At 31.2% G+C, this 11,561-nt stretch overlaps 1 protein-coding gene across 3 annotated transcripts in view; it reads left to right on the top strand.

Moving 5' to 3' along the window:
• LOC118198361 (ubiquinone biosynthesis O-methyltransferase, mitochondrial-like) overlaps positions 1 to 11,561 on the top strand; it is a 28,843-nt gene that overhangs the window by 4,312 nt on the left and 12,970 nt on the right. Inside the window, exons 1-3 of one of the 3 annotated variants that reach the window (XM_085810461.1) lie at positions 10,152 to 10,210; positions 10,664 to 10,817; positions 11,052 to 11,114. In XM_085810461.1, coding sequence (XP_085666587.1) covers positions 10,691 to 10,817; positions 11,052 to 11,114 — 190 coding nt within the window. In that variant the 5' untranslated portion in view covers positions 10,152 to 10,210; positions 10,664 to 10,690. Of the gene's footprint in view, positions 1 to 225; positions 1,328 to 10,151; positions 10,211 to 10,663; positions 10,818 to 11,051; positions 11,115 to 11,561 lie in introns of those variants that run through there. The other 2 variants (XM_035370021.2, XM_035370020.2) reach the window with 2 other exon arrangements.

Below are 11,561 nucleotides of genomic sequence, written 5' to 3'. Positions count from 1 at the left end.
AACAATGTAATTAAATCTTCTATATTTTAAGGAATTTAATGACATGGGAAGGCATGTTTTCTGTATCGGAAAATGTATACCGAGATCTGTTGTGATTAATTTTAATTGTAGTGTAACTGCATGTTTTCTTATATAAATGTGATAGTTGTTTATGCCTTTTATAAGCATAATTAGAGATGTATAACAAGAGTTATATTGTTTTGAGGAACTTCTGATATTTTTCAGATGGTCACACATTTCCTCTGGTCTTTGGGGTCTCGAATTATCCCGAGAAGTTTCTTTGGTCTTTTGCATAGTAGAAATCTGCATGTTTCTTCAGCAGTTTCTTCTGGTTCAACTGTTGATCATCAAGAAGTGGAGAAATTTGATACTTCTGCAAATGAGTGGTGGAGTGATAAAACAGCCTGGTCTAGCCTACTTCGCTCTATGAACACTCTGAGAGTTCCATTTGTCCGAGATGGTATCCTTTCCATAAATGGAATTACTGCAAAGACATCTTTTCCTCTGAAGGGATATAGTGTCTTGGATGTAGGCTGCGGTGGTGGCCTTTTGTCTGAACCTCTTGCAAGATTAGGAGCTTCAGTCACTGGACTTGATCCTGGATCAGAAAATATCAAAGTTGCAAGTGAGCATGCATCTCAAGATCCAGATTTGAAAGACCGTTTAAATTATGTATGTGATACAGTAGAAAACCACGTTTTGTCAGAAAATAAATATGATGCAGTTGTTTGTAGTGAAGTTATTGAACATGTTAATGATGTAGGAACATTTGTTCGCTCTTGTGCAGATCTAACAAAAGATGGCGGTTCTCTTTTTTTCACAACTATTAACCGAACTCCTGTGTCATATGTTGTTTCCATTTTAGGAGCAGAATATATAACAGGTTTAGTTCCTCGTGGAACCCATGAGTGGAACAAATTCATCACACCAGAGGAATTAAGTGAACTGCTTCAGTCTTTAAATTGTCATGTTATTTCAGTTCAAGGCTCCATGTATAATCCAGTAACTGGAAAATGGAGCTGGTGCAGTAGTCTGTTAAACTTGTATGCTTTACATGCTGTGAAATAAATTTAATAAAAATTAGTATAATCCCAATTTATACATTTATTTAGATGGTTATATACAAATTTATCAAGGTTTGAAACTTTAAAATTTTTTCTTGGTCAAAATGCTGAATATTTCAGTATTTGAAAAAATACTTTGTCATAATTGAAAACAAATGTAATTTCTTTTATTAAGAAGATTTCAAAATTTCTTCTTTATTTTTTACATAGTTGTAAATTATATGGAATATTGCTTTATTCTGTAAATAAAAGACTTAGTAGTAGTTTTTTGTAGCATTTCCTGTGTATTTTCAAAATTGCAATATAACGGTCATGAATAGTATATTTAGTGATATGATATAATAGTGAATTATTATAGATACAGTAGTTGTTTGAAAATTACCTTTATGGCCATTCATTTAAACACTTCGGGTTGAAAACTGCTAGAAATTTTTCAGGATGGCCGCACTATCTGGAAAATTGGGAAAAGTCAGAGAATTTGAAAATTGGCCAAAAAGGTCCGTGAATTTAAATAGTTTAGTCCAGCTGTTCTCAAACTTTGAACTAATGCGTACCATCTAAACAAAAATCGAAAACCTTTAGTACCACCACTACAAAGTACTACTACCACCACCACTCTTGTACAAAGCTCAGATCGCATACGAGTGTTGGAGAAAAACAATCAGGATGTTTTGGTTTTCTTTTTTGAATTTAATAGTTAAAAATACTTTGCTTCTTTGCATACCACCTATTTTTCTCTTTTGCACCACCAGTGGTATGCTTACCACTGGTTCTTAACCAGTGGTAACCAGTGGTTCTTAACCAGTGGTATGCTTACCACTGGTTAAGAACCCCTGGTGTAGTCAAAATCTGAAAAAGTCGGGGAATTTCATACTGTGATCCTCAAAAAAGCGATTTTTGTGCAAATGTAGGCCTTGGACATCTAGAATAGAGTGAATTTTCACAGCGCCTATCTAGATTGTCTATTAGAAATGCAAAACAAGTTTCCAGTAACCTCGAGAATCCAGAGATTCACATGTGCAGTGCAGGGTGAACGAAAGTAAATTCCATCCATTCTCATATAAAACAAAATCTTTAAACCTTTTCTTCTTTCTTAAATGCTTTATTTGTCATTTTGCAGTAAAATAATAATAATAAAAAAAAACTAACAATCAGTCATCTAAGCTAACCATTCAATATATCTATATTTGCGAAAATACCATCGATTTTTGTAATTCGGTTTTAAATCCTTAAGTAATTAATTTTGTTTTAATGTTATTCGAATCATTTGATGTGTCTTCTTCCTTCTAAATTTATTCATTATTAGTTAATAATACTTTCAAATTTCAGGCAATTTTCTCTGGCATACTTATGAAACTAATTCTAGCAGTAATATGACATATCATCACGAAATTTACGGCACATACTTTTTACTTATGTATGCTGCTAAATAAAGTATTTGAATTTATTTTAAAATATGATTAAATAGATTTTTTTTCTTCCTTTAGCTGCAAAATTTCTGCCGAAAAGACATTTTTAAATCCCAATTTAACAGATTTTAATCTCGATCTTCAGTGGAGAAACTATTATAGTTACAAAATTATTATTATAGTTATATTGATACATACCTATTACAGTTACAAAAGTAATGCTTTGGGGATTCTATATATATATATATAAAGTCATATGTAATTGGCAAATTTTTGTGTTTTCAAGTGGTACTATAATAAATTCACCTTCAGCACAGCCGGTGTGCACTGCATGGATAGCCTGGAATTTTCTTGAAACATGCTTAGAAAACCTGGAAAAGTCAGGGAATTTCATTCTCCTGTTTGAGTGGCAACCCTGATTTTTATATAAATATTATACATGCAGTTTTTTTTTATACAAACAAAATTAAATGTTTTTCTTTAACTTTATCTTAATTTCAGGCACACTTTTTTTTTTTTTTTTCTTAAATTGAGTTAAATTTTTAAGTATTTTATTACATTTGTATTTTCATGTTTATGCAAGCTTCTAGAGTTAGATTCTTAAATTTCAGAAGCATTGAAACTGATGAAATTAAAAATTGAAACTGATACATTATTGAATAGATCTTGCTCTTTAGAATGTATTTTTTAAGATTGAACATGGCTTGCACATTGCAGTTAATCCATAAAAAAAAGTTATGTAATGATAGTTATTAAATTTCAAATTTATAACAGATAAACTTTCAATCATAAATTCTGCAAAAGAGGAAATACCCTTTAATTATCCCTGTAATTTGTACATTGTTGTGAATTATTTTTGCATATAAGAAGCTGTTATAGAATTCTATAACAGCTTCTTCTTTTTTTAACTGGCAAGTTTGAAAAAAGATTTTCTCTAGTAGGTACTTGTACCATCAATTGCAAAAGACAAGGTTTGAGCCATCCTGAAAAAAGGATATGGTGAGGGCAGATAAATGCATAACTAGAAATTACTTCAGAAACGCATTATTCAGGAAATAACGTCATGAGGTTGTTGGTCTTGTTTTAAAAATCTTAAATTTTATTGAGAATCTACTCAGATGCAAGGAAAAAATTATTAATGATAATACATTTTGTTGGAACATATTACATATTAATTGTAAGATAAATATTCAAAGGCTAATGATATATTAACATTTTACAAAGATTAATTCATTATCAGTGCAGTTTTTTAATATAATGATTGTTTGTGTGCATTCTGTGGCAATTACTTACTGAGACTGCAATTAAAGAAATGGAAAATTATAGGAATTAAATTGATGTATATTTGTCAGAATATGGTGTTTCTGCATGAATACAATTAGTAATGTCATATGAAAATTGTCATACGTAGTCATACCATACGAAAGACTCATACAAATTAGTTTGAGGTTTCATTCTTAGAGCAGATACCATAGTTATTTCGATCTCTTCAATGCTTGTAAAGAAAATTCCTTTTAGGAAGCCTTTTTTAAGCGAAAAAAAATGTAGCCACAGGAGAACAGTTCGGATAATAAAGGAAATACATAATTACACAAACATATATTCTGAGATATGTATACCAGCTCGTGGTCTCTTGTGCATTAGAACAGATTTGAAATATTGATTTTTGACTGAGTGAAAGGAATTGCAGCATTAAAAATCTTCTGTTTAATTCTAAGCAGTAAAAATTGTCTGTGAACGGGATAGATGACTTGAAAATACAATACTGCCTTAGACTTATCAACATTAACAGGATTTTTTTAATACATTCTCATTATGAAATCTTACATATAATCCTGCAATGAGTTTGAGAGATGCTGTTCATTTAAAATAGATTAAAAGTGAGCTAAAAATGGGCATGCATTTGTTATTTGTTTTGTTCAGCATGCAATATTGTAAAGCAAGTTTATCTGTTTTGGAATTTTATAATGTGTTGGTTTCCTATAATATTTTGAACACAATTATTAAAATGGCAACAAATTGGTTTCATATTGTAGCAATGAGGTGAAGTTTCCTTTTGGGGGACCAATGCTTTAAAGATCTAACAATGAACCATGAATGGCAACAAAACTGTAAAACACTAACACCAAAACTCCTTGTTTACCTTACACAAAAATGTTATCTCTTTGTGTAGGATAGCTTATCTTTATCTGATATGTTACTATGCTGTGTACAGAGCAAGAATGTCTGTAAGGATATTAACAGTGTGAACTTGCCATCCTCTGAAAAGTGTTTAGAGGTAAATTATAGAATAAGTGAAGCATCTATTGTTGCTTTTCTCCAAGGTCTAGTACACAAAAAGCTAGACCAAATCCATCAACTTATACAACTTCAGGAAACCCAAAACCACATCCAAGCACTAGCAAAGATCATTATGCAGTCCAATACTTGATGGAAAATGATTTAAGGAGGCTACGGTCTTTTTGGTGCTACCTGTATAGGTGAGGGACTTTACAAGTATTAGTGTAAAAAATTTTATGTGGAAATACAGTGGATGGACCAAAAATATGGAAACACCTTGTGAAATGAATGTTTGAAAAGAAAGATTGATTTTAATGAAATATGTAGGTGGCGCTCCCGTTTTTGACTACTGACGCCACCTATACAACTTCGTAAATGTGCTAAACAGTTCAGTTGTTGTTGGAGATTGTTATGTGAGGTTGTCATTGCATTATGTCAGAGTTAACAGACTTCGAACGTGGGAAAATTGTTGGAGCATGTATGGTAGGTGCTTCCGTAAGCAAGGTAGCCGAGGTGTTTAGTGTTTCAAGAGGTACTGAATCGAAGATTTATTCCACATATTTGAAAAGCAGAAAAACATCATCTGCTAAATCACAGCGCGGACGAAAATGTGTCCTGAGTGATCGTGACAGACAATCATTAAGGGCAATTGTGATGAAAAATAAGAAGACCACAGCTGCAAAAGTTACTGCTGAAATGAATGTTGTGTTACCGAACCCTGTGAGTATCAAAACAATTAGAAGGGAGCTTCATAAACAGGGAATTGCTGGCCGTGCTGCAGTTGAGAAGCCACTCATCAGTGATGCTAATACCCGTAACAGGAAAAGGTAGTGTTTAAGTCATAAAGCCTGGACTGTAGAGCAGTGGAAGCGAGTAATATGGTCTGATGAGTCTTCTTTCACATTGTTTCCCACTTCTGGCCGAGTTTACGTCTGGAGAACACCATCTCAAGCCTATAATACAGACTGCTTGTTGCCAAGAGTGAAACATGGCGGGGGTTCTGTTATGGTTTGGGCAGCCATATCATGGTTCTCTGCTAGCCCCATGATAACTGTGTCAGGGCACATGACTGCCAAGACTTATGTGAACATTTTGGCCGATCAAGTTCATCCCATGGTACAAACTTTGTTCCCGGATGGTGATGGTGGTGTCTTCCAAGATGACAAAGCCCCTGTTCACACAGCTCACATTGTCCAGGACTGGTTTTCTGAGCACGAGGATGAGTTGTCCCATCTCCCTTGGCCACCACAGTCACCAGTCCTGAATATTATCGAACCTTTGTGGTCTACATTGGAACGGAAAGTGCGTTCTCGTTATCCACCGCCAACATCGTTATCTGAACTTGCCACCATTTTGCAGGAGTTCCTACACCATATTAAGCAAAGAAACATCTTTTTTTAAAGGTGTTTCCATATTTTTGTCTAACCCCTGTATATTTTAATTGCCAAAGAGGGTGTAAATTTTTCATGATGTATATATACTTCTTGTTCTTGGATCTGGCACCGCCAGTTGAATGTGTGTTAGACGTGAATAAACTTGGTAGTTTAGAAACCTGATTCGTTATGTTCATTTATCTTGATGTTATGTGTGATTTGAATTAGTGTTTTTTGAACAGGATATCTTGAAATTATTGACAGTTAATGTAATATTTTACAATTAGTATTTAAAAAGTATTTTATAATTAGTATTTAAAAGTGTTTTCTTAGCTATAATTTTTTTAGTAGCTGTAAAAGACTTTTTGAAAGGTAATTGAGTAAGATGGTTTTAGTGGGCTTTTTTATGCTGTATTCTGTCAATTTATCAGTGATACAATTGTCTCTGAGAGATGTATGTAAAGTGGATTCTGGTGAAAATGAATTTGCCGTGTTTAGAATATTTCTTAAATTTATTTATATTTATTCTTGCTCTCTTACATTTCTCCCAATGTTGAATGTTAATTAGATAATCTCCAGTATTAATATTGAACAGAACTCCAACCCTTCAGTAGTATTAATTTTGAAAGGTTGTGATTCAAAATAAAAGACTGAACTAGAATTTGGGCTTTTCTTTTTCACCTTGTCTGCACCATTGAATAGAATACCTTTGCAATTTGTATGAAAATACAAAACTACTCTGATACACGCCCTCGGTTGGCGATGAATTTTTGGTGAGAAACTTCATGGTGCCATATTACTATCTAAATTTTTTGTCTACATTTCGAACTTTAAGCCTAAAATGTCTGCAAAAACCACATTTTTAACACACAATTTATGCCAAAAATCCAAAACAAAACAAAAAAAAAAAAAAAAAATTTAGATAGCAAAAATTTAAAGTTTCTAACCAAAAATATTTGACAAGAATCCATGTATGCAGCGACCTGTTTTAACTTTAAAAAATGTCAAAGAACTGCACAATCTATGCAGCATAGGAATCTAGGAATTACACACGCCTCACCAAGATAAACTAACATAACAACAATAAATTTCAAACAATACCATGTACACAGCGTTCTGTTTTAACTTAAAAAAATATCAGTGAAATGCACAGCCTCGGCATTGCGCACAGCTGAACAAAATAAACTAAAATAAATTACAAAAAATTCAAAAAACAACAATAAAAACAGAAATTCATAGCAAAAGAAAAAAACAGTGAACATAACATTCTATAAAATAAAATGCACTTACCATTGTGAATGCTTCTTCAAACAGCAGAAATATCAATTTCAAACACCAGCAAAAACTCATAAATTTCCATCCTATCTTCTGAGACACAGAGCATACAAAGTCCAGCATACATTCGTGAATAAAATCCACATAAACACACTCGGGAACAAAAGACTCGTTAAAATCTCCAACATCATACATTTTAATACTAAATTTGCCTTGCACACAATCCAAAATACGCGACTGAAATTTTGCCACCACGGCTTTCATTGCAACACAAGCCATTTCAAAATGTCCACCAAACCAACCACTCCAGCAAAATAAAGTTTCAACATCAAAAGAGCTGCCCTACAAACAACATCGCATCAAAAACCATCACTGAACATATAATCGTGCCAAAAATGAGCACAGAACACATATCGTCACACTTGGCAGTGCCATACATCTGAGGGCGTATGTAAGAGTAGGACCAAAGATATTAAAAACATTTACAGAAAAGTGTAAATGTAGTAGAACTTTATTTGTAAATTGTAAACATATTTTTGTGACATATTGTACACTTGGCTAAAAATACATTACAAAAGTACCCTGTGTTTCATAATTTAATGATTTTTTTAAATGCATAAAAATATTTTATTCTTATTTAGAAAGACATAATTTTATTAATGCATTGCATTCTTTCAGAACAATTTTTCATCACTGCATCCAGCTGTCACATTTTTCTAGATATGTCTTCTATTGTAAAGAATTCATTTAAAGTGAAAATTATTTTGAAAAAAAAGATAGATTTGTAAAAAGGACATACCTTAGAATGTCATTCAAACTTTTTCATGAATGTGTGATGTGATATATTTTCTGAGTATATGCATGATTGTTTTAAAATACAACTGATTATGTGCATCTCTACTAAAAAACTGTGAAACACTACTGATGAGGCAATGCACTATGTTGCTGAAAGATATTTATGTAGCAACCCTCGATATCATCAAAAAATATTTATGTGGCAATTGAGGTATGCACATTGCAACAATTTTCCACTTCTGATATTTTTGTCAGTGTGCCTGCAGATTATAATTCCTTCATTGAAAATTTCAGCATTTTAACATAGCAATAGACCTCATGCAGCAGTTTTTGTCACTTTTAATAGAATATTGAACTTTGATTTCTGCAGACATTGAACATAATGTAGCTCACTTATAAACATCTCTTCATGTCTCTTTGATACCTTCACATGTTAGGAGTTTGGTGCGGAGACTGTGTGCAATGCCAAATTTATGCAATTCTCGGATATATATACATGTTTTAAACAAAAACAGATCACTGTGTACTCGAGGAAAATGAGTAGGAGGAAAAAAGCAAAGAATGTAGAAGAAAAAGGTGGCATGTGATATATTATTGAAATAGATGTAAAGATACAAAAACAAAAGTTTCTTTCCAAAGTGGCCAATAAGTTCGTGTCTTCAATAGAGGTGTGGATAATAAGATACAGTGAGCAATATTAACTGTGTAGCCTTTCTGAACTGCTATTTGGAAGAACTAGCTCAATCATAGAAAGTTAATCTGGATATACAAGCACTGGGATAGAAACTTCACCAGCCAATAAATACATAAACACAGTATCTAGCTATGAGTATACATTTGGAAGTCATCTACTACTAGATGGTGTAAATGAAAAACATTTCAGGGTCACTTTCATGTGTACTTTCTTGTAGGTGATTGCTTTATGCAGCAATAATTTTAGCCAGCACTTGAGTATTTTTTAATATGCAGTATTATAAGTCATGTCACTTCTGTAAACATTCTGTAAGATGCACACTAAAGTAAATACATACTAAAATAAGTATTTATACTCGTATGCATATATTTTAGGGCATCAAAGGTGTTCCTAAAGATTTCATGTAAAAACTGCAAAACAAAAAGGGGGTTAGGAGTGATAAAATTGGCACTAATGCACTAATTCATTGACTCAATAGAAAATCATTAGGTATTTTTAATTTATATATTAAAATAGTTTCCTCTCTTACCTATAAAACCTTTTTGCTAGTAATCAAGTCATTGTACGGTTTTTATGGCATTTAAACAGATATATTTAAGGCATGCATCTGAATCTCAGTGAAATGGACTTATAATGAATGCAGGTCATTCACTGATAAGTCCTTGTAAATGATGAAAAAGTACATGAATAAACTCTTCTATCTGGATGGCAGGTTAAAATAACTGATATTGTAAAATGTGAACTAATTCTTGAAAAAGATGAATATTTTTCAGAAAAGTTTTTTGTTACTTTTCTTAAATCAGATTTAATAAAATATCTTTATGCAATGACGCTGATGAAGTATTAAATATGGTATGACGTGAAATATTTTCATGTGATATTTGCAAATCAGAAAATTAATTTCAAAGGTGTGGGTGAAGAATTATAACTATAGAAAAACAAGCTTGGCTTGGATTAAAACATATTGACGTAGGAATTTTAGAACAGATCTTTAAAATCCTAACTGCAAGATTACAGAGAAAGATCTGTTAAAACCTTCTGAGAAACATTTTTTGTAGAAAATAAGATACTAAAGAAACTCTCACAAGTGATAATAGTAGAAAATGTATTATTTTTCTCTGAGAACTTTAAGATGGACTTCAGTAGTAATTTGTAATTCATTATTTTTACATTTATAAATTATTTTAAATTGGCAAATATAAATATTTGATAAGAATAGTAGAAAATTACTAAAGGGAATCAGATAAAGTATTAATATTTTCTTAATTTAATTTTTAGAAAAAGAGAATATTTTTGGTTTTGCAATGCACGTGCTGAATGGTAAGTTTTCCAAACATGTTGTTAGCTTGAAATATTTTAGCTGGTTTTTCTTTTTGGGGAAAAACATTTTTGAATGCCTTTAAAGAAATTAAAACTGGCATTTGTAGAATTAAACATTTTTTGTAAAACTAATGCATTTTGAATATTATCTGAGGAATAGTATTGTGTAGACAGATGCATGTTTGTGCAAGCAGTTTTTTTATCTGTTCGTTTTGTTCTTTTTTGTACTTTTATGATTGCTACAAATGGTTTTGGCCTTTTAATTTAATTATAATTTATATTTTAATTTATTTGTAATTCTATTTTACCATCAGTTAAAGATGAAATTTTTAAAAATTCTTTCTATTTAAAGATTTTGTTTCTTTTCATTTCTTTGTTACTTACTATTAAATATCTATTGTTCTGTGATGCAGAAAATTTAAATAATGCATGGGAATTATCTGAATTTTATAGAATAGTTCTGCTGTTGCAAAATAAATCATGGGAAAGCGATATTATTGTGATTACTGTGAACGATCTTTTGCTGATGGAGCTGAAAATCGGAAGAAACATTTGGCTAGCGTCCATCATCAAAAACTGAGGAAAGCTCATTATGATATGTTCAAAGGTATGATTTAAATTTTTATCTCCAGCGTTATGAATTTTTAGCATAATTATATAGTTTTCATTTATGCATTTTGTGTTATACATTACATTTTCCCCCTACTAATTTATTATCATTAAATAAATAAATTCTTTTTTATTGTTATCAATAATATTTTTATAGCTTAGTGTTAACAAATTCCACTTGTACATTGTCTTGTAAATGTCTTGTGCATTGTAACTTTTATATATTTTCCAGATGCTGCTGTTATTTTGGAAGAAAATCGACAAAAAAAACCATGCCGCAAATTCCATCAAACAGGTTTGCAATCCATATTTGGTTTACAAACCATAATTTAAATTATAAATCTTTAAATTAAAGTATTAAGAAAAATAAACATAGCAATAATACTATTAAGTGCAACAAATTTCCTTCATATATTTATTTATATGTTTATTGTTTTGTTTTAACAAAGCATTAAATCCAGTTTACAAACACTGTCTTCTAATTTTATGAATAATTAAATATTTCTTAAAATGTAAAGTATTATCTTAGAAATGTGTGAGCAGTTATAGAATATATGAAGTTAGTAGAAACTTTTAACCAATATTTCTAAAGATGGTTAAGCATGTTAAGTTTTTAAATGTAAATTTTTAAAAGATACCTTTTATATTGGGAAAACATTAATTTAAAAGCATTAGTTTCATATTGGGATACATAGATGTGCTAATGTTTGTTATTTTGTAAGTAATGAAATTCAGTGTTACG

This window comes from Stegodyphus dumicola, chromosome 2, assembly GCF_044657685.1.
Source record: "Stegodyphus dumicola isolate Sdum_Otavi_A_Nest chromosome 2, ASM4465768v1".
Classification (NCBI taxonomy): Eukaryota; Metazoa; Arthropoda; class Arachnida; order Araneae; family Eresidae; genus Stegodyphus; species Stegodyphus dumicola.
The sequence above is the reverse complement of the archived record's forward strand: the minus strand, read 5'-3'. Positions and strand labels throughout refer to the sequence as shown.